This window comes from Sceloporus occidentalis, unplaced genomic scaffold (assembly GCF_023333645.1).
Source record: "Sceloporus occidentalis isolate IW3139 unplaced genomic scaffold, rSceOcc1.0.p SCAF_4, whole genome shotgun sequence".
Classification (NCBI taxonomy): Eukaryota; Metazoa; Chordata; class Lepidosauria; order Squamata; family Phrynosomatidae; genus Sceloporus; species Sceloporus occidentalis.
The window spans coordinates 188,026,845-188,049,155 of NW_028316984.1; the positions used below are offsets into that span (position 1 = coordinate 188,026,845).

The window sequence follows — 22,311 nt, forward strand, 5'->3', positions numbered from 1 at the left end:
CGAAGGGTTCTAACAAAAAATGTAAATAGCCAGGATAAATAGAAGAATAACTGAACCCTGGAGCAAAAAAACGAATATTATTTCTAAAAGGTTATAAATACCCCACTGAGAAGTCTGCAAATGCATAGAGTGAATATATAATGATATTAAAAATTTCAAAATTCAAAGCCAGAGTAACTAAACTGTGGAAGAAAAAAGCCAGTAAGCTATCAAAAAAGGGTACAAACAAACAAATGATCATTGCTACTTTTGAATTGAGTGCAGTCACATTGTGTGAACTGAGGAGGTGATATATTAGTTATATATATACTGCTCAGCTGGATGCGACGGTCAGGAGCACTTGTTATCAGCTTCGGCTGATACGCCAACTGCGACCCTTTCTGGGCCGGGGGGACCTTGAAACCGTTGTACATGCTCTGGTAACCTCTCGATTAGATTTCTGTAATGCGCTTTACATGGGGCAACCCTTGTACCAAACCCGGAAGCTTCAATTAGTGCAGAATATGGCTGCTTGGCTGGTTACTGGATGTCCCAGGGCCAGCCATATCACGCCAGTTTTAAAAGATCTTCATTGGCTGCCTATTCGCTTCCGGGCTGAATACAAGGTGTTGGTTATCACCTATAAAGCCCTAAATGCCTTGGGCCCAGAGTACTTGGAGGACCGCCTCTCCCCATACAATCCGCCCCGCACTCTCAGATCAGGTGAGAGACATCTTTTAAGAGTTCCAGATGCTAGATATGCTTCATCCCGGAGGGCCTTTTCTGTTGCAGCCCCACAGCTCTGGAACTCCCTCCCCAATGAGCTCCGTACTAGCACCTCCCTTAAAACTTTTAAGAAGGATCTGAAGACCTTCTTATTCCACCAGGCTTTCCCCCCCATGAGCCTTGTCTGTTATTCTTTTCCCCTTGGCGTTTACGATGTATTCCACTCTACACAGCCATTTGCTTGGGGTGCTGTTGGATTTTTATTGTTGTTGACTGCTAATTGTTCTTAACTGTTGTAATTCTGCTGGGGGGGTTGGGGCTCGTGCTGTTTTAACTGTTTTATCTTTTATTGTTCACCGCTGTGATCCTTGGAATAGCGGTATATAAATAAATTTTTATTATTATTTATTATTATTTTGAATGTTGGCAGGCCACTGAGGAAGACCATAGTTGAAACGCATCTGGCCTTGAGTTTTTAATACTATAGCAGTTTATTTTCTGCATTTGCATAATTTTAAAGGGGTTTGTTTGTACCCATTTTTGATATTTTACTGGCTTTTTTCTTCCAGGGTATTCCTTGATGGTCTCCCATCCAACGACAACAATTTCTTACCTGCCTCTCCCCCATGGATCGAGGCAGGGAACAACAACAGACCAACAAATACATAACATCAGTTAAAAACATATATCAATTAAAAGAACATACAAGACACATAAAGCAATCCACATTTAGAATTCATCATTTAAAATTTACAATTTAAAATCATCAGCCTAATCAGGGCTTACCATTTGTAGCTTCCAAGATCAAATGGGGTTTGGTGCCTTTAGTATATTTAGGCCCTTAAAGTCCAGAGACCTCCATATGTTGAGATCTCTTCCTCCGCAATGTCCCACAATACCCACTGGGCTGAAGGGTTGTTTTGACTCTGTCATGCCTGTTTTAGTCCCAAGAGGGGCTTTTTTTTTTCCTGAACAGGAAGTGATCTAGAAGTCTTTTTCCAACTTTGCTCTAGATGTTGCTGGATTTCAACTCCCATGAGCCCTAGGCACTCTAGAGCCAATGGGAATTGTACGCCACAACATCTGGAAGGTTATACATTGCCCACCCCATCATAGACAAGTATCTGATGCATCAAATTAATTTTCTACATTTCATATGAGTGTTTAATCCAGTAGAGTGTTTTCTTCATTTATTCCCCCAAAGGCCTTAATTCTCTCACAAAGGAAAAAAATGGTCCAGTGGTCTCCTTGTTGCTGTTTGTATGTCTCCTCTAAACATTTTGCTGAATATGCATAAATGAGTGTTATCATTTATGGGATGAGGGGAAGATGCTTTCTTTGTTACTTTGCTTGAAGCAAGCAAAGTGAGCATCTGTCCACTTAATTTGTCGTTAAAATGATAGGCATAGGAGGATTCCAGCTTATGTGCCTCTGTATATTGCTTTTTGTAACCTTTCTTTTCCCTGACTCAGACTGTATGTTGACAGCCAGATAAATGAGATCAAAAGACATTCCTGGGATGGCTGTGATTGTGTCTCCCATCTATTCGATTGGCATTTACATAAATGAGCACCCATTGTTAACACTGACCAGATGCACCCTGGCCCACCGCATGTTCAATTTCCAGGAATTTTCCAAATTATTTGTAACACTTCCCTGGCTTTTGAGGCTTTGAAGATATGTAATCTTTCCTTTCCCTTCCCTCCTTCCTTTCTCTCTCTATCTCCCCCCTTTATTTTTTAATCAAACAGGTTTGGCTTTTAATAGGATTTCCCTTAGTATTTCTGTTGTCTCCCTCCTCCCTTTCCCCAGATTGAGACTGAAACATAAATCTGGGAAGTTCAGCAGTTTAATGTTAACCTACAGTGTACAAAACCCACATGAATTACAGAGGCAGTTAATTAGCAAGATAGTTGTGTGATTTGCATAATACAGACGGCCTCATGAATAAAGACAAGCATCCATTCTTATGAGGATGCATGGGGGGGCTGCTGTGCATGCGTTTGTTTTAGGATAATTTACAGGAATTAAAACTTGGTTGTAGCGGAAACCTTCCAGTTTGGTTTCTAAATAGACAAGTTAACGATGTTGCAGCCCAAACGGATAACTAGTTGAGAGGTTTTTCTGTTATAATGTTCTGTTTTCATAGAGCAAACTAGAATAAAGAATTTATTTATTTATTTTTATACTCTGCACATCATAAAAAATCCCACAGCGGATGATCTTAACAATATTCGAGCAATCAGTTAGTCATATTAATATATTGATGTACAATGACATAAATAGATCTAATGCTTTGCAAATAAAAATAAGCAGCAGTAGCAATGGCTAACTGCTAGTACAAAGTATGTGCTTATCCGCAAATGCTTATACATACAGCTATGGGGGGCAGAATGAGGCCACTGTCCCCTCCATAAGAATTTTGTCCACCCAAATGATATTTTTCTTCATGTTTCAAATTTCTTGCACTGCAGAGAGTGAAATATTGAAAATCATTCAAATCCAGAAGTCTTAGATTTGCGGCATTCATATTCCTTCAGGAACTTTATCTTAGAACAAAGGGGAAGAACCTGTTGGCAGTAACAACAACTAAATATGCTTCAATTTCCCAGAGAGCCTTCATGGTAGATGCTCCAAGATTGTGGAACAGCCTCCCGGAAGAGATCCGTCTTACTACCTCCCTGGAAAACTTCAGGAGGGCAGTTAAGACGGAGCTCTTCCGGTGAGCATACCCACCCAATTTTATGTATGACACCGATCCACCTCCTGAATAGGATTACATCCTTACTCCTTATTCCAACGTCGCTTTGTGATATTCAGTTTGTAATTGCTAATTGTTATGTGCCTACCGTTTTTATTGAATTGCTGTGTTTTATTTTGGATTGTATTTTAAACTAGGTTGTGATCCCACCTCGATCCAACTGGGAGAGGCGGGAAAATATAAATTATTATTATTATTATTATTATTATTTCTTTGATAGCTTAAACTGTATTTTAAAATGTTCAACTGAAATTTTAAATTACTTCAATGCTAAAATTTAGGAGTGAAGGAAAATTTCATGGGGGGGGGGGGCAGAATTCTTATTTGGCAAAACAGTGCCCTCATTCTCCCATCCCAGTGTAGCTAAACCCCTCCCTTTAAGTTTCGTTTTGACAGCAGGGAATGCAAGGTTGTTGAGTGATGGATGTGAATAAATGCTTTTAGGCTTATCAAGGCAGGCTTACATAACCTGGCTAAATATTCATCATAGTCCAACAGTCATGCCTGACAGCCCACCAAGAGTTTAGTAAACCTCCTATTTTTACTGCCTGCCTTGGACCTGGAGTCATCTCCATTTGTCATATGTGTAGCCTACCACACTGTGCAACTGAATGGCTGTGTGACATCTTGTTGCACATGATGCAGGCAGGCATTGCCTTCTGCCATTTGAGTCTACAGTGAATATTTGAGGCTCTTCTGGCTGCTCTACCATCTCAAAATAGGTGGTAGTGATAAAAGAAAGAATCATATTGTTCATGACTTCCCATATCCATCCTCAGTTAACAAAGTAGATGTATTCTTAAGCTTTATTTCCTTAACAGAAAATCTGGTACCAGAGGCAGAAATAGCAGGAAAAGAATAGGAATAGATTAGTACACAACAGCAAATAAGAGCAATTCCACAATTTTCAGCAAACTTTATTCGGAACTAATAATATACACTTGAAATGAAACAGCCAGGTTAGGGTAGCCTTGCACAAGGAAGCAAAAATGTTTTGAACCTTAGAGACCACTGGAAAGCTTCTTCCAAAATGTATCAAGGGATGACATTTTCTTTCACCAGCACCCACTTTTCTTAGAATTCAGTTTTGGCAGCAAAATTTATATATCTGTGTTAGGGTTTTTTATATGCTGGGGTAGGTGATAAGAGTGAGTGTTGGTCTGTCCGTGGCCTCAGGACTGCTCTGGATCGGTAAATGAAGCAACTCTGCTCCCCCTCCTCTCTTTTCGCTGTTCACATATGTTCAGTAAGGGATTGTGGAGGCAGCTGCTGTTTACCATACCTGGCTCACACATCTACAGTAGGATGAGCTACAGTATAGTCCCATTTTCCACCCAGTTCAATCTTTATTCACTTGTTTCCTATAAACATACTGGGACGAAACAGTAATCGCTGGCTTGGGGGCAGTGTGGGGGACATGGCATTTAGATGATGCATGCCCTGATGCCATCCCCAAGCTGGAGTCATGCTGCCTGCCCAGTCAGGTGGGCAGTGTTGCGGCACCCCAGCAGCGTGGTGTTTAGACACCACATGCCGCAGAAACACAGAAGAGCCACCACCGCAACAGAAAGAGCTGTTTTTTGCCACCCCCAAAAGGAGCGGCATTTTACCACTTCTTTTTGAGCTGGAAGAATGCCTTTAGGGCCGTCTGTACCAGCCTACTTTTGCAAATTATAATCCGCCCCACACACTCAGAACATCCAGGAAGAATCTGTTGGAAACTCCATCTTCCAAATATGTTTCCACATCCCAGATGGCCTTTTCAGTAGCGGCCCCGCAGATCTGGAATAGTCTTCCCGAGGAGCTCCATCTTATGACCCCCCTAGAAATATTTAAAAAGAGGCTTAAAACCTTCCTCTTTTGTCAAGCCTTCCCCACCCGAAGAATGAAGTTGAGTGTTCTTGATGCCATCAATTCTCTGCCTTACCCTGTGAATGATTGTGTTCTGTATAATTGTATTACTGGATTTTATCTATTTTTTGTTAAGGAAAAAGCAACATGGGATATACAGTGAATGAAATAAAACATGTATGTGAGAGTCAGGATGACTCAGCAAAAGCAATTAGGAGCCACACAGGTGTAAAAGGTAATGTAATTAACAAGTCCTAAATGCCAAGGACAGAAATGCAAAGTGGGTAATTGAACACACCTGAGAATTGTTAAAGTGGACAAGGTGAAATGATGAAATCATTAATCATGGGATGAACCAAGAGAACCAATGAAAGTGGATGTACACGCCCACTGGGTGAAAACTGACAAGAGTGGGTGGTGTTTTCCAATGACTATAATAATGGCTATGAATCCCAATGTATTTTGTGGGTAGTAGTGGATAGTTGTGGAGTATTGTTGTTGTGTTGGATAGTTTTGGAGCTGTATATAGTAGAATAAAGTAGATCTTTTATATAAGACTACTGAGTTGTCTGGTGTCTTGAGTCAAGAGCCAGCTGGATCCTGAAGAAGTGGGAAGACTTCTGTGGAAGCAAGAGTGAGAAGGCTTGGAGAGTTTGTCAGGGTCTTCAGCCTATTCTCTGTAACTCTGCTGCTTTAGAGCAAAGCTTTAACCACTGGCCAAAACTGGTCAGCGCCGGTGCGTAACAAGGTGGTGAGTTCGAGCCAGAGGTGAAGAGCTACAACTCCCATCATCCCTGACATTTTTATGTGTAATAGTTTTAATAGTCTGTAAACCATTTTGATCTATGGAAAAACGGTATACAAATAAAATTTATTATTATTATTATTATTATTATTATTATTATTAACTTGGTACTGAAAGTCTGTGTTTCTCCAGCCATCCCTCTCCATCTTCCCAATGCTGATGTTGATAAAAACTTGCAGCTAGACAGCAGATGAGGAAGAAAATGAAGGGGAGGGCAGGGATTTTAAAAAAGTTGTAAACATGAACTTCATTGTCAGAGACTTTGTTTACTGATGCATGACTGTTTAGAATTGCCTCCCCATGGAAGCTTATCTAATAGTAATTTATATGTAATTTTAGTGCTATGCAAAAGTTGGTATCAATATCCAGTTTATTATTTTCATCATCTGAATAGCTTCCATCAGAATAGTAGGGAATTTGAGGACGACCCCTGTCCTTATTATTGCTTTCCTGCATACCTTCATCCCTTTTCCTGAAGGTAACCATCCAGAGCATATTTTGTGGGGAATGCTAGGTATAATGCCTTGGTGGGGAGGAGATTTGTTGAGCAAGTAGAGGTTTGTTCAGCTGATGCTGGCTTCCACCTAAAGACTTTTTATATTCATGTAGCATCTCGACATTTCAAATGGTTTTAATTATGCTTTTATCCATTCTGTTGAATTTTATTGATTTGTTATTGACTTTGGCTCTACTGTGTTCGTTGTCTGCATGTACTGCTTTTACTATTGTGGTGTACTCGGAACAGCCTGAACATTTTATGCTGAAAGCTAACATAACAGTCTTCTGACTTGGTTGTCCTTTTTTGTCTTGGTGAAGATTGAAGCGCTAAGCCAGAAAGCATATGTGATGTGAGCAATTTACAATTGAAGGTTGGGGGGCGGGGGGGGAGGGGGCGGTGAGGAAACGAAACCCAAAGAACATTGAAGTATGATGGAAAAATGTGACCATATGTTTCTCTTCAGACTTCAGTATTCATCCAATGCACAGATGGGTGTATGTATGTATTTATTTAATTTTTTAGAAATACATAACCCTTTAAGAATTTGGGACAGAGCTGCTTTAGAGTGACGAAGCATAGAAAGTGAAAATACATTCAGTTCAGTTGAAAAAGAACAATTCCTGCACTAATTCATTTACCACCCGGGGATTAGACTAGATGACCCTTAGGGTCACTTCCAGTTCTATGGTTCTGTAACTGAGAAATGGAGTGAAATGATATCAGGTGCAGAATGTTCTGCTCCAACAGGGTATTCCTGTAATGATCTGTTGTCCAAAGTGTAATTATATGTGTGTGCGTGTGTGTGTGTGTGTGCGCATACACACTTTCAAGTTGCCTGTCAACCTATGGTGACTTTATGAATTTTATAGAATTTTCTTAGACAAGGAATACTCCTTCTTCTGAAGTATAGCCTACAACCCCTGATATTTGTTGGCAGTCTCCCATCCAAGAACTAACCAGGGTGCCCCGATTAGCCTCCAAGACTGGAGAGGATCTGGTGCTTTTGGGGTATTTAGGCCCTACAAGTGTAAAGTCGCCCCTCTGTTTTTTGGGGGGGGATCTGTTCCGGACACCCCCATGAAAACGGAAATCTGACAACATTCAAGCCCAATTGGCTTGAATGGTGGCACATCCTTCCATTTGCTCCTCATGTGTAATTTAGGAACACGGATTAGAAGTCCGCACAAACAGAGGGATGACTGTAATCATAAATCAGGCCTAACTCTTTGTGTTTCTGTATAATTGGTTGTCTTTTACCAGTCTTCTCACTCTGGTTTTGTTCTCCTCAGCTTAGTTTTCTGCTGTCTGAAGGGCCTTATCCACACATCTCTTCTTCTTTTTCTTTTTTTTAAACTTATCTCATTACTCATCCTTCCATTCTTTATCTTTGTAGATACTGTTCCTTCCACAATAAAGTTCATTTTTGTTTATTTCTGTGGTTGGATATGCGTTGATTGGTTAGACATATAACTCAACACAACATCCAAGGTCAGAGCTCTGAATAAATTTCCCCAAGAAAAACTGATCACAGGGTCGCCATAAGTTGAAAATGTCAACTTTGTCTTGACACTTCCTTTGGGGTGGCCATAGGTGGCACTCTGTCAAACATGTGGGAGCTGCTTTAGAGTGACAGCAATGTTTTATGGTCATTAAATAGCTATTGAGGAAATATGAGAAAAATCCAAGAGTGGTTTGCATGCAAATATGTTGCAGTAACTTGTGGAAGATGGCTGCAATACCACATGAACTAGCTTCCTATCCTATCTCTCAGTAGTCCTCAGCATTCACTCATTTGATGTTCTTCCTCTTCCCAGTGTCGTCCTTAGTGTTGGTGTCACCTGGGGCTGATGGAGGGCACAACCTGCCCAAATATCTACCCAGGCTGCTGAGGAGGTGGGTGGTTGGGCAAATGAGGCACCAAGAAAGATGGGAGTGATGCATACATACTCATCCCTCCTTCTCTGGCGCCTTGGCTGGCTCAGTTAAGTAAACCAAGGGGGAAGGCGGTGCAGGCCTCAAGAGCCATGGCAACCAAGAAGTGGTAGGCCCTGGCAGCAGCACACACACTGTGCAGTGGGAGGAAGGATCTACTGGGTGTCACTCCTTCTCTGAGGTGTCACCCAATGTGGTCCGCACCCTCTGTACCCCTAGTGATGCCACTGCCTCTTCCTCCTTCTTTCTTCTATTCCACCTTTTTCTCAGTCCAGGTCACAAAGCGACTTACAATATATGTCATGCACACTTTAGTATTACTGAATTAATAACAACACTTGAAGCCATGGCAGATCTGGTGTTTTCATTCCTTGAAATTTGGTCAGTCATCACTGTGCATAACAGAGATTTTGTGCTTCTGAGAAGAGTGTGGAGGTGGGTGGAGAAGATGCAATGAATTACAAACTCAGTGGTGGAAATACAACACAACCTATTTGTACTCCTCAAAATTGTTAGCTTTGTGGTGCTGACTTTGCCACTGTGTGTTTGATTTTCTTTACTCTGCCTGTGTAGGTGACAGCAGCCTTAAATGCTCTGGTCTTGTCCTTGGTGACTGGTCTTGTTGAGATCTCTGGAGAGGCATGTTCCTCCCTAGGGGAATGGATTATGATTGAGAGGCTGTAGTCACTACAATGACTTATTGGCCTGTAGAGTTTTAAAGAAATTGTTTTCCCTCTTGAGATGTCCTTCTCTTGCTTTTCTTCCCAGACTTACCTGCTTTAATCTGGCCCCAGTTTATGACTTCACATCTCCCTTCAAAGAGCCATAGGGCACCGCAGGAAATTGAGACAATGTGTTTATTTCAGCTCTCCCCAAAAAACATGGAACATGCTATCTTTTGTACTCATTTGGCTTCTTTGATTATGCTTATCTGTGACAAAACACAGAACTGATAAGCTTTAGGTGATACTTTGTAACCAGGGGGCTCTTCTGATGTAGCTGAAGACATGATGCAACATAACATGGATTTATATCCTTATGGAGAGTGTTTATGTGGTAAGTAGCTACAGTGTTGTGTGGGTGTGGACATTTTACATATGTAAAATGAATATTAGTGTAAGGATGGAGATTCACAGGAAAAGAGGGGAAGTTGCAATTTGGAATGGTTTATGAGGCAAATAGGGACTGCGTTTTGGAGATGTGAGTTAGGAAAAGAGAACAGAGGGATTTTGATATGAGCTGAATAAAGAATTAAGAGTAAAGGTGAATCTAATAGTTCATGGCAGCTCAGCATTGAGAGCCGGCATGGCATAGTGGTTTTAGCGTTGGACTACAGCTCTGGAGACCAGGATTCGAATCCTCCCTTGGCCATGAAAATCCACAGAGTGATCTTGGGAAATCACACTCTCTCAGCCTGAAAGGATGGCAATGACAAACCTCATCTGAAGAAATTTTGCCAAGAAAACCCTGTGATAAGTTTGCCTTAGGGTCGCTATAAGTTGGAAATGACTTGAAGACAGACAACACACACACAACCCCCAGTATATCTTATAGTAACCTTATATACTTTGGTATATACTTTGATAATTAAGAATGGGATGTGAAGGGCAAGAGAATGCTAAACCTCTGTTGGGCACAGACCATTTATAACTTTGAAAAGGTATCAGAGATGCATTACAAAATGGCTACTATGGTAAGGTTGCCCATTCACGATGGTTGGTGTGGTGTTGGAGCCAGTCACAAAACACCCCAGAAAGGAAATTTGCTTAAATTTTTGTAAGTTGCTTTGAGTGCCAGTTTGAAGAAAAGACAGAATATAAATGAATTGATCATAATCATGAGAGACAATGTGGTGTACTGGTTTGATCATAAGTGTAGGACTCTGGAGATCAGGGTTCGATTCCCTGCTCAGCTATGAAAACCCACTGGGTGACCTTAGGTGAGTCAAATACTCTCAGATTCAGAAAACCCTGTGATAGTTTTGCTTTAGGGTCGCCATAAGTCAGAAATGATTTGAAGGCATACAACAAAAATAATTATCATATTAGCTGGTAATAAAAGACAATTTGCCCAAGAATTTGAGCATGGAGATAGGAGGAATCAAGATGACAGACAGCTGATAATGCTTAACATTTAAGACATCCAACCTAATTAAACATAAAAATAAAACCAGGAGGATCTTAATGACCACCACAGAAGAGTATCTGGGTACCATGGCACTCACAGCCACCTTGTTTTCTTTTAATCTGCTTTAAATTTAGGACACTGAACACTGTAGAATTAGATAGGAAAATACGATTTACTGATATGTTTGGAGACATGCGAGTGCTTCTTAATTCCTTATAATCCAATGCATTTTTGAAGTGGCTTTCTCTTCTTTGTATATTTTTCCACAGAGAAGATTGTTTTCTCGCCCCTTAGGCAATATGTCAAGGTCGGAAGAAGCTCTCTAGCATACACTGGTAGTAGCTTTGTGCAGCTTTTATGGGAAGGCGGCCTTGAAAATGTCACCTACAATTCACTTTTTCCCTTTTGAAGCAACTGCTTCTTTTATTTTAAGGTTTGCTTATTTTCTAAGACTGTCTTTTCATATTCATATCAGCAGAGGTAGTGGTGGGCAAGATGGAGGAAGGAGAGAAATGAGCACTAAAATAAGACAACCACTTTCTAAAGATACTGTGTTTGAAGTATGCTATATTTCTAGCAGCAAAGTATTTCTAGTAAGAAAAGCTTCCATAGATATTTAACCTCTTTTTTCTTCGGGAGACAGATGTATGACATGTCAAAAAACATTACCTGAGATGCAATTTTATTTGGGTATGGTATCACATACAGCATTGGTCCTTCTTTTGATCCAGTTCTCTTTTTGTATGTGCAAATACACTGATCTTGAACACATTTGTGTTGATCCAATCTGAGGCTGAGGCTTTCAACAGAGATGAGGATGCTCTAGTACATTTTATTGCTAGGAAATGTGTGTTGGGGATGTGAGCACATGCGATATTTCTGTCACTTCTTGAAGGGAAAGGCTATACCTTACCTTAGTGTGGAAAACATGGTTCTCATACAGAAGGTCCCAGCCTCAACACCTGGCATCTCTAAGTAGGATTGGAAAAGATTTCTATCTGAAACGCTGAGGAGCTGCTTCCAGTCACTTTAGATCAGGTGGTGTGCAACCCATGGGTCATATGAAACCTGAAACCTGTTTCTGTGGCCTTGACTGTTTCCATTTGCTTTTGTTGTCAACACTTTACCACCCCGACCGTGATGTTTTGGGCTTTCCCTTCTAGAAAGGAAAGAGACACTGTCTGGACTGTATGGTATAGGAAGGCACGCTGGCCACCTTCTGTTACCATAGGTTTCTTGAGCCCTATCCAAGGAGAGAGGTGGGTTATAAATTAAATAAACAAACAGATAACTAGAATGCTGATATGTTTGGAGATGTGTGAGTGCTTCTTAGTTCCTTATAATCCAATGGATTTTTTGAAGTGGTTTCCTCTTCTTTATACATTTTTTGACAGAGAAGATTAGTTTTGGCAGCAATTGTGGCACTGGCGGAGAGCTTGGCAGCATCTGATAAATTCTGAACCTCACTTGTGGTGTGGGCCTTGATAGGTTCTGTGCCATATCTATTCTGGGGGTTACTGATGACCACAGGTCCATGGTCTCATTTGATAAAAGGTATCTTTCTGATGTGTTTTGTGCCTATAGCAGTCAACATCTGACTGGTGGTTGAATGCATGATGAAACTTGAAAGTGTTTTGAAGTGTTACGAATATTTTCCTGGTTTTTCTCTCTTGTCCCATTCATTCAAAGTGTGGTGGAGTCTCCTCCTTTGGAGGTTTTTAAACAGATGCTGGATGACCATCTGTTGGGAGTGCTTTGGTTGTGTGTTCCTGCATGACAGGAGTTGTGGTCTCTTCCAACTCTGGTCCTTGTGGTCCCTTCCAACTCTAGGATTCTGTGATTCATGAAAGTCCTTATGGATACCCCCTTCAAGTAATGGATGTGTATGTATGAACCTGTGCTACATTCTGTTTCTTTAATGCAAAGGTGCACCACCTGCAGCATTGAGGATGGATGCAACCTTCATCTGCTCTCTGTTTAGCCCCTGAAGTCAGTGGAGTACCACCCTCTTTCTCTCTGTAACTCAGCTGGGCTGATGGGTTGAAGGGGAGAAAAAGGAAGTTCCCAGATTCTAAAAGAGTTGAGGTCTAAGGCTTTTTCCAGTCTTCAGCAATCTTGCTCCCATGGTTGCTGTTTTCCAACCACTTGTAGAGTTAGCATGCATACATCTTACAGTTCCCCATCTGACACAAGAGTTTATGCATACCTTAGTGCAGGAATGAGGAACCTCTGGCCTTGGGCTGAATTTGGTCCTCCTGAAGTCTCAGCCTGTCCCTTTGTAGTCCTCAGACAGCCAGACCCCCTTCCTTGTGACATTATAACCAGGTGGTTTTCCAGCTTCTCTTCTCCCCGCCCTATTCTAGAAGTTTGAACTTTCTCTCACAAGGCTTAGTTATTATCGATAAAAGTAAAATACACTGGGGGTTTTAAAACCCACTTTTTGCCATTTGCCCATCTTGATGACTAAGAAATTTTCAACTAAGCTAAGTTTTAAACAGGACATGTATGAGAAATGGAAAAAGGGGGAAATCACCAAGGAAGAATTCTAAGAAATAGCTAGCACACGTAGGGGTAAAGTGAGAAAAGAAAAAGCATAGAATGAGCTCAGGTTTGCTATAGATGTTAAGAACAATAAAAAGGGCCTTTTTTGCATATGTCCATAGCAAAAGGAAGAAGAAGGAAATGGTAGGACCACTGTGTGGAGAAGATGGCGAAATGCTAACAGGGAACAGAGAAAAGGCAGACCTGCTCAACACCTTCTTTGCCTCAGTTTTCTCACAAAAGGAAAAGGATGCTCAACCTGAGGAAAATGGAGCAGAGGACAGAATAGGAGAAATGCAGCACAGAATAAGTAAAGAGGAAGTACAGGAATGCCTGGTTAATCTAAATGAATTTAAGTCTCCAGGACCAGATGATCTAAATCCAAGGGTTTTAAAAGAACTGGCGACTGTAATCTCAGAGCCATTGGCAATAATTTTTGAGAACTTCTGGAGAACAGGAAAAATCCTAACAGACTGGAGGAGGGCAAACGTTGTCCCCATCTTCAAAAAGGCAAAAAAAAAAAAGGATCCCAACAATTATCATCCAGTTTGTCTGACATTAATACCAGGAACATTCTGGAGCAAATCATTAAACAGAGAGTCTGTGAACATCTAGAAGGCAATTCCATAATCACACAAAGTCAACATGGGTTTCAGAGAAACAAGTCATGCCAGACAAAACTGATCTCCTTTTTTGATAAAATTATCAGCTTGGTAGATGAAGGGAATGCTGTGGATATAGTATATCTTGATTTCAGCAAGGCCTTTGACAAGGTTTCCCATGACATTCTTGCAAACAAGCTTGTAAAATGTGGGTTACACAAGGTAACTGTTACATGGATTTGTACAGTCCGTCCTCGCCTTACGCGGGGGATCCGTTCCGGATCCCGCCACGTAAGGCGAATTCCGCCTATGCTCGAGCCCCATTGGAAACAATGGAGCTCGTGTGCAGTGGCGCGGGAGCGCGTGGGGCGCAATGGGCGCACGCGCCCATTCAATTGAATGGGACACGCTGCCCCTTCCGCCCCGCGTGCCCCCCGTGGCTTGAGCGCGTATGCTCAAGGCTGCGTGTGGCGTGCCCGCGCTGTAATTGGTTGCTGGCGGAACCCAAAGGGTGCTCAACAATGGCTCCTTTTCATCCTGGAGAGAAGTGACCAGTGGGGTCCCACAGGGCTCTGTCCTGGGCCCAGTGCTATTCAACGTCTTTATCAATTACTTGGATGAAAGAATAGAGGGCATGCTTATCAAATTTACAGATGACATCAAATTAGGAGGAGTAGCTAATACCCCAGATGACAGGATCAGAATTCAAAATGATTTTAATAGATTAAAAAGCTGGGCCAAAACTAACAAAATTAATTTCAACACAGAGAAATGTAAGGTACAGCACTTAGGTAGAAAAAATGAAATGCATAGATATAGGATGGGGGACACTTGACTTAACAAGACTACATGTGAAATGGATCTAGGAGTCCTAGTAGACCAGAAATTGAACATGAGTCAACAGTGTGATGCAGCAGCTAAAAAGACCAATGGATTCTAGGCTGCATCAATAGAAGTATGGTGTCTAGATCTATTTTTCTTTGGTCAAGTCTCATCTGGAATACTATGCCCAGTTCTGGGCACCACAATTCAAAAAGGATGTTGACCAGTTGGAGCGTGTCCAGAGGAGGGCGATCAAAATGGTGAACAGTCTGGAAACCATGCCTTATATGAGAAGAGACTTAGGGAGCTGAGTATGTTGTTTAGCCTGGAGAAAAGATGGTTAAGAGGTGATATGATAGCCCTGTTTAAGTATTTGAAGGGGTGTCACATTGAAGATGGAGCAAGCTTGTTTTCTGCTGCTCCAGATAATAGAACACGGACCAATGGATGCAATCTATGGGAAAAGAGATTCCTCCTCAACATTAGGAGGAACTTCCTGATAGAGCTGTTTGACAGTGGAACACACTCTCTTGGAGTGTGGTAGACTCTCCTTCTTTGGAGGTCTTTAAACAGAGGCTGGATGGCCATCTCTCAGGGGGTGCCCCAATGGAATGTCATGCCCCAAGAACATCCTGAAACTGAGTTTGGTACATGGGCTGGAAGAAGTTTCCCCACCATTGTCTTAGGTAGAAAAAAGTCTGTTAGATTACCATGTGCAAAAGTCTTAAATTCGGTCCCCAGGTATTTCCAGATAGGGCTGTGAAAGATCTCTCTCTTGGAGAGACATTGCCAGTCAGTGGCAACAATGCATAGAACAATGATCAGACTAACTATAAGGCAAATTCTATGTAGGAGATGAAATGTCTGAGAAATAAAGCAAATTGTACATGTATCTGTGTGTGTTGTGGATTCTTTAAGGTTTTTTTTAAGCACTTAAGAAGAAGGCGTGAGAGAGATACAAGATCCAGATTTCACTTGACATTAAAGACTAAATAGCCTTTTTTCTTCTCTTTTCTTTTTTTATATAATGACTCACAGGTAAAAGTAATGGTGAGAATCTGCCCATCAGAAGGAACACATGACACGTCAGAATCCATGTCTTTTTTAAAGGTGGATCCACGAAAAAAGCAGATTACACTTTACGACCCATCTACAAGTGGTCTTTCCAATGCAGGTCACCGAAGAGGAGCTGTGGCTGTCCCAAAGATGTTTGCCTTTGATGCGATATTCCCCCAGGATGCTTCTCAGGTACTAGAGCCAAGTATATAATGCTAATAGTTTGGGCTGCTGCCATGGCATTTTAAATCCAGCAAGAGAATTCTTTGCAGCTTTTAGAGGAATTCCACCCCCCCCTCTCCTTTGAATTAGTTGGTTTAATTACTGGGAAGGCATGCTAATTAATAGACAGTTCGCAAGGTCTCACGCTGTTTTAATTTAGCCCAGATGTGAAATTAAGAAGCAATATCTATGGAGATAATTCTACTGAGTGAATGCATTCACCCTGTACTTCCGTATGCTATTTAAAGCAACAGATACACACATAACTTGTGACTCACTGCTGCACCTTTCAAAATGATGTGTTCCTCTTAAGCCTCAGTTTTGCTAGAGCTTTTATAGGTATCTCATTATCTGTGACAGCTTCTAGTGCCAAACTGAATAAGGACAGAATTGAGCTGTGGTTTTCATACTGTGTTCCAAAGAATACAGCCATGCCTTTTCAGGAAGATCAGTAATGGTAGACTAGTCTTCCTGAAAAGCAGTTGCTTATCATTAACGTATGTGCCTTCAAGTCACATGTCGACTTATGGTGGCCTCATGAATTTCATAGGGTGCAGATGTTAGAATTGCTCCTTTTTTGTTTTCCTTTCGGCAACAGGTTCAGACCTTTCTTTTCCAGCAAGCTTTTGGAAATTGATTTTAACAAAACAGCTTTTTTTTGCATTGTACTCTTTATAATATGTTTTAAAGTAATATTTCAATTTATTTTAAACTCTGTTATCACTTAATAATGTTTAAATCTTGATTTTGTATTTTTGAAAAAACGATATGCATTTTATTGAATTCTGTATTTTTGTAAACTGTCTTGAGTCCTGAATTTATATGTTTTTAAAAACTATATGTGTTTTGTTGTATTCTGCTTTCTGGCTTGAGTCCTAGCCTGTAAGAAAAGCAGTATATACTCTATATACTCAACTATAAGCTGACCTCATGTTAAAGTTGAGGGCATATTTTGGGGCCAAAATGATGGATTTTGATACGACCCGAGGTTAAGTTGAGGTTAAAATCTAGGAACATGTAACAAAGGATCTAAAGGAAGAAGGAAAGGAAAAGAATGCCAAGAAACTTACAGAATTCCAGCAGTCATTACTGTTCATGTTCACACTAAAGGCTGGATGGGTGAGAGAGTACAGGAGGGTCAGTGCTTTGAGGACAGATTGCACTCTTGCCTTTCACCAGGGAATGGTTCCTTTTTAAAAAATAAGAGTTAAAGTACAGTACTTACATTGATGTTGACTAAGGTTTTTTGGGTCAATTTTTTGACTAAAATTTCTAGACTTAAATATGACTATATACTGTAGATAAAGCGATGAATGGATAGATGGATATGATTTTCTTAGGTAAGACTACCTAACAAGTTAGTTTCTTATTTATTTATGTTATTTTATAACTTGCATTTCCTACAGTGAGTACAAGGAAATGTTTTTGGCTCTTCTTTCCCCCAGCTTATCCTCACAGCTATTAGGCAGGCTATTATTTTGTTAGGACAAACTGTAGTTTAACTCAGGGGTGGAAGGTTCGAGGGAGATATTCTTCACCCCCACATGCCTTAGGAGGCTGCACATGCTGGTTTGACGCAACTAGAAGTGATATTATGTCCTTCTAGATTCATTCTTGGCTGATCCTCTGGCTATTTTTTGGCGGGGGGTGGGTGGTGGTGGTGGTGGTAGTTTTTTATGTTACTTGGGGATCTTGGGGATACTGGCCAAAACAGCCATGTTTTGTGGGTTTTTAAAATCATTTTTTGGTGATTTTTGTGAATTAACAATAAAAATATAATGGGGGTAGTGTCTGGGGGATTTGAGAGTCCACAAATTGCGAACCTGTGGTTTGTTGTTGGCCTGCGGGCCATACTTTCTTTATCTCTGGCTTACTAGAACAAGAAATTCAGGGAGGGAATTCAGGGTGAAGGGAGAGTGAGGAAGGGTGAAGGGAGAATGGGGAGTCTGATGTATATGTGCCAGAGGCACAGCTCTAAAATGCAAGTCATGTTTTGAGTCTTACGTGTAAACCAGAATCCTGCTTCCCTCTGATAAGATCTGGCTTTGCAAGTGTGTATTAGGAAGGTTCCTTTTAGCAGCAGTAGAGAGTGGAAAAGAAGCCATCAGAAGCCTGAATTAAAGTCTTGAATTTGGGATTTAAACACTGCCAAAATATATATATATAAAAAAGATTAAACATTGGATTTCTGATTTCATTTAAACATAGATCTGGGTCAAAACCTCACGTGGAATCAAATCTGGCTTTCACAATGTTAAGTATCAGACCAACTTGAGTATTTGATTGGCTTTAAAGCAGAATATTTCCAGAATATTAGTTTTCTGACATTTAAAAAAGAAGAAGAAAAAAGAATTGAGCACAGATAACAGCCCATATTTCCCTCTGACCTTTTCCCCATTCCTCCCGTATCTATGCCCCCTGTCTGCTCATTTATTGTGCCTGCTGTGTTTCTGATTGCTTGTGGACAAGTGTTTTGCCAATGTTCTGGTCGGTTCCCGTATCATCTGCAAGTACACCTGTACAATAGGTGACCAGTGTTGTAGTACAGCCAAGATCTGCAAAATTAAAATGCTAGTCTTTTCCCATTAGTAGGGGTGATGCCATCATCTGACACTCTTATCAGACTGCCCTTTCCCCTCTGAGATGAGCTGCAATTTCTCACAGGAGTTGAAGGATAATGGATTTCCCCAGAAACAATATATTGTGTGATATCCCTCTGTAGCCAACCAGGACTGGAATTCTTTTAGGGATACAAGCACACAAAGTGTCAGTTTTATGCACATTATATCTCTTTTTGGATGGGGCACAGGAGGCTATTCTCAACTCCTTGCAACCCATTTCAACCCTCCCCACCAAAGCTGTCAAGTCCTGGTGAGGGCGCTGTTGCTGTTTGCCAGTGAGGAAGAGGGGTGGGAGGGAGAAGGAAGATGTGGCTGGTCTCAGCTTTGAGGGGAAGAGAAATGAGGACCCTTGGGAGTGCACCCTCATTTTTTTCACCTTACAAACCAGGCCAGCCACATCCTCCTTTTCTGGATTCCCTCCTCCTCCTTCACACTGATAAGTAGCCACCCCCCCCACCTGCTTTTGGGACAGGTGAAGGGCTCAGCACTATATAGGTAGAGTGTTATGTTCCAGCCACATGGTGTAGGATCTAGGATAGGGTTGTCATGGTCCTGACTGGGCAATTAAGATTCATTAGTTACTTAAGGGACTGCCTCTCCCTTCATAATCCGCCCCGCGGATGACTCAGATCATCAGGTACAAATTTAGTGGAAACAAGGAATCCCCAATATGCCTTCACTTTGCAAAGAGCCTTTTCTATAAGGGCTCCGAGTTTGTGGAATAGCCTTCCTGAGGACATCTGCCTAGCGACCTTACTACAGGCATTCAAGAAAGTGATTAAAACCAAGCTTTTCCACCAAGCTTACCATGATATGATATAATATACTGACTGACATGTTCCCTGAAAGAGATGCTGCTCTATTCCCCGACTGTATTGTTAACTGGTAATTTAACTGATAATTGTTATTGATATGCTGAGATTTTAATGTTAGTAACTTGTTTAAAGATTTCTATGTATATGTTGGATTTTATCTAGTTTGTAACCCTGCTTCAATCCAATGGGAGAGGCGGGGAAACATAAATATTTTTTTTTTAATTAGCATTTCAAATAATCTGTTCCTGGTGGTGATGAAAACTGCTCAGAATTGATTCATTGATATATATCATCAAATGTATGAATTTTTTTCCTCTGCACATGACAAGTATCTGCATGATGAGCATCTGCATTCCAAAATACAATATTGCAGCTAAAGTTGGAAGGTCTTCTGGTTCTGGAATGTGCCTTTATAGAAACTTTCTCAAGCCTAACCAGCTTCCCTCTCACGTTGGCCCTTAGAATTGTAACAATTTGGCAACATGTCATATCTCTAGCCATCCAAGAAAAGAACAGACCAGAATTTGAAATGCAGGCTCAGAAAAGTGGTTGACAGACTTTGCTTATGAAAGAACTTGCTTATGTTCTAGTAACTGTGGTTAATTTCAGCATATTACTGGAAAGCACACATTCAGACTTGTTTTCAGATCCTGTTTTAAGAGAGAACCTGGTTAGCATTAACCATAAGGTCTTAGTGGGTGCAACTTTTAACCATGGTTAAGTTTAATGAGAAAAGGATAGCTGGAAATGGTGTGGGAGGAAGTAGGAAAAGGGTAAGGGAAATTGCCAGAGGTTCAAGTGGGATTCAGGAATGGAAGAGGCACTAAGCCAAAGAATTCCAGAAAAAAAATCAGCATGTGTTTTATAGATCATAAAAAGCTTACGGAGGATGTATATAAATTCAACCTAGATAATGAGGAAATCAAAATAGTTAATAGAATTTCCATACCTTGAATTAAACATCAGAACGGAGTCTGCAGTCAAGAAATCAGAATAAGATTATGAATGGTAAGGGCGGCTATGAAAGAACTAAACAAACGCCTAAAGTGTAAAGATATATACAGTAGTTGAACACTAAAGTTAGACTCATCCAAGCTATTGTATTCACCATTACCATATACAGATGTGAAAGCAGGACAGTGAAGAAAGCAGGTAGGAAGAAAATCAACTCATTTGACATGTGGTGGAGGAAAAGAGTGCTGAGGATACTGTGGATGGCCAAAATGGCAAACAGTTGGATCCTAGAAAAAAATCAAGCCTGAACTCTCCCTGAAAGCCAGGATGACTAAATTGAGGCTGTCATATGTTGGCCACATCATGAGAAGGCAGGATTCATTTAGATTTCCTCATTACCTAGGTTGAATTTATATACATCCTCCGTGGTCATTATTTATGAAAAAATATTCATTGATATTCATATTCTTGAGGAGAAAAGGGATTCCGTGGTGTTAAAGATACTCTGCTGAGGAAAAGGAGACAAGCTGCACAAGTCAGTGCACTTTGGAACTGGATATGTAAAAAATATTTTGTTCAAAAATAGACATGCTTTTCCTACACAGAAAGGTCTTTGTAGGCAAAAAGCATGTATTTGATGGAAAATGCATTGATTTCTGTGAAAAAAGGTTTTTACTCACATTTTACAAACACATGGATTCCTGCTGAGAAAGGCCATGTTTAGTTTTCCTACATACATTTTCTGTGGAAAACCCCAGTGTTTTTGCAAAACACACTTTTTCTGACCCAAAACATGTTTTCTGTTCAGTTAAACTGTATGTGTATGTATATTTGCAGATGAATTTTCCTGAACAAAGTTCTGAAGTATGAATGTCATTTGGAAATTGTGCAGAAACTCTCACATTCTTAAGAATAGGAAGGAAATTGCTCAAATGATTCTTTCTTGCATGTGGTAATGAAATAAATGAAAATGTAGAACCCTGTGCCATGGTTAAGAGACTGGAGACTTTTACTTGTTCAAGGCCAAACACATTAGCTGGACTTTCTGACCAGCTAAGGAAAACATAACAGCTGGGTAGAAATGGGAAAACCACAAAAGGCAGTGATAAAGTAGCAGCAAACAACTTGCACTCCTATTTCCTATAATTTGATCTTGCTTGAAACATAAAAGTGTGAGGAGAGGAAGCACATGTGACTGAGGCAGGGCAGATTGTCCAAAATGCTCCTCTTTCTTTCTTAAATGATATGGTTCTCATAGCCAAGGTAAAATACTGATCTTTCAAAAGGCTTTCATTCAGGAATCTTGAATTCATCCTCCTCTCCTGAACCAATGTCTAAGGAAACTCCTTTGCAGTGAATCTGTCGCTATTACTGGGAAAGCATGTATGAGATATTATATTAGTCCTATGCTTTGACAGATAGCATTTCCTTTGTTACCATGGTCATAAAATTGATACTCTACGTGAGCCAGGATAATGGGATAGGAAACTATTGTGGGCTTATATAGTAGCTTTTATTAGAGGGAGGGAAATGGAATATAGACATTAGAATAATATGACTAATGCTGTGAAATGTGCAAAAATATTTTGTTCAGAACAATTTTATCTCATGTCAAAGGCATGCTGATAGATGCTCTGTAACTGCTTTTCCAAATTCTCTTCCAGGCTGAGGTGTGCTCTGGAACGGTAGCAGAAGTAATCCAGTCTGTCGTGAATGGTGCAGATGGTTGCATCTTTTGCTTTGGCCATGTCAAGCTTGGTGAGCTCCCAAATTCATTATAGTTAATTACTATGTCAGCCTGGTAATTACATGCTGTCAGCCCCTGGAACAATAAACCTGGAGTATATGAATAGATTAGAATTTCTTTTTAATTAGCTTTGCAAACTTCTCCTGCTTTATTTCAACAGTGGGACCTTAAGTTGTGTGTGTGTGTGTGTTTTTTTTTAAATAATCCATTTGAGGAAAGAAGGTAAAAAGCAGTTCTGGATATATATTAGT

The 22,311-nt window shown here is 40.6% G+C and overlaps 1 protein-coding gene across 1 annotated transcript in view; it reads left to right on the plus strand.

Annotated features, from left to right (window-relative positions):
* The window catches only part of KIF26A (kinesin family member 26A), a 236,799-nt gene that overhangs the window by 187,697 nt on the left and 26,791 nt on the right, over positions 1–22,311 (plus strand). Inside the window, exons 6-7 of the mRNA XM_089522653.1 lie at positions 15,684–15,893; positions 21,978–22,071. Coding sequence (XP_089378779.1) covers positions 15,684–15,893; positions 21,978–22,071 — 304 coding nt within the window. The remainder of the gene's footprint in view (positions 1–15,683; positions 15,894–21,977; positions 22,072–22,311) is intronic.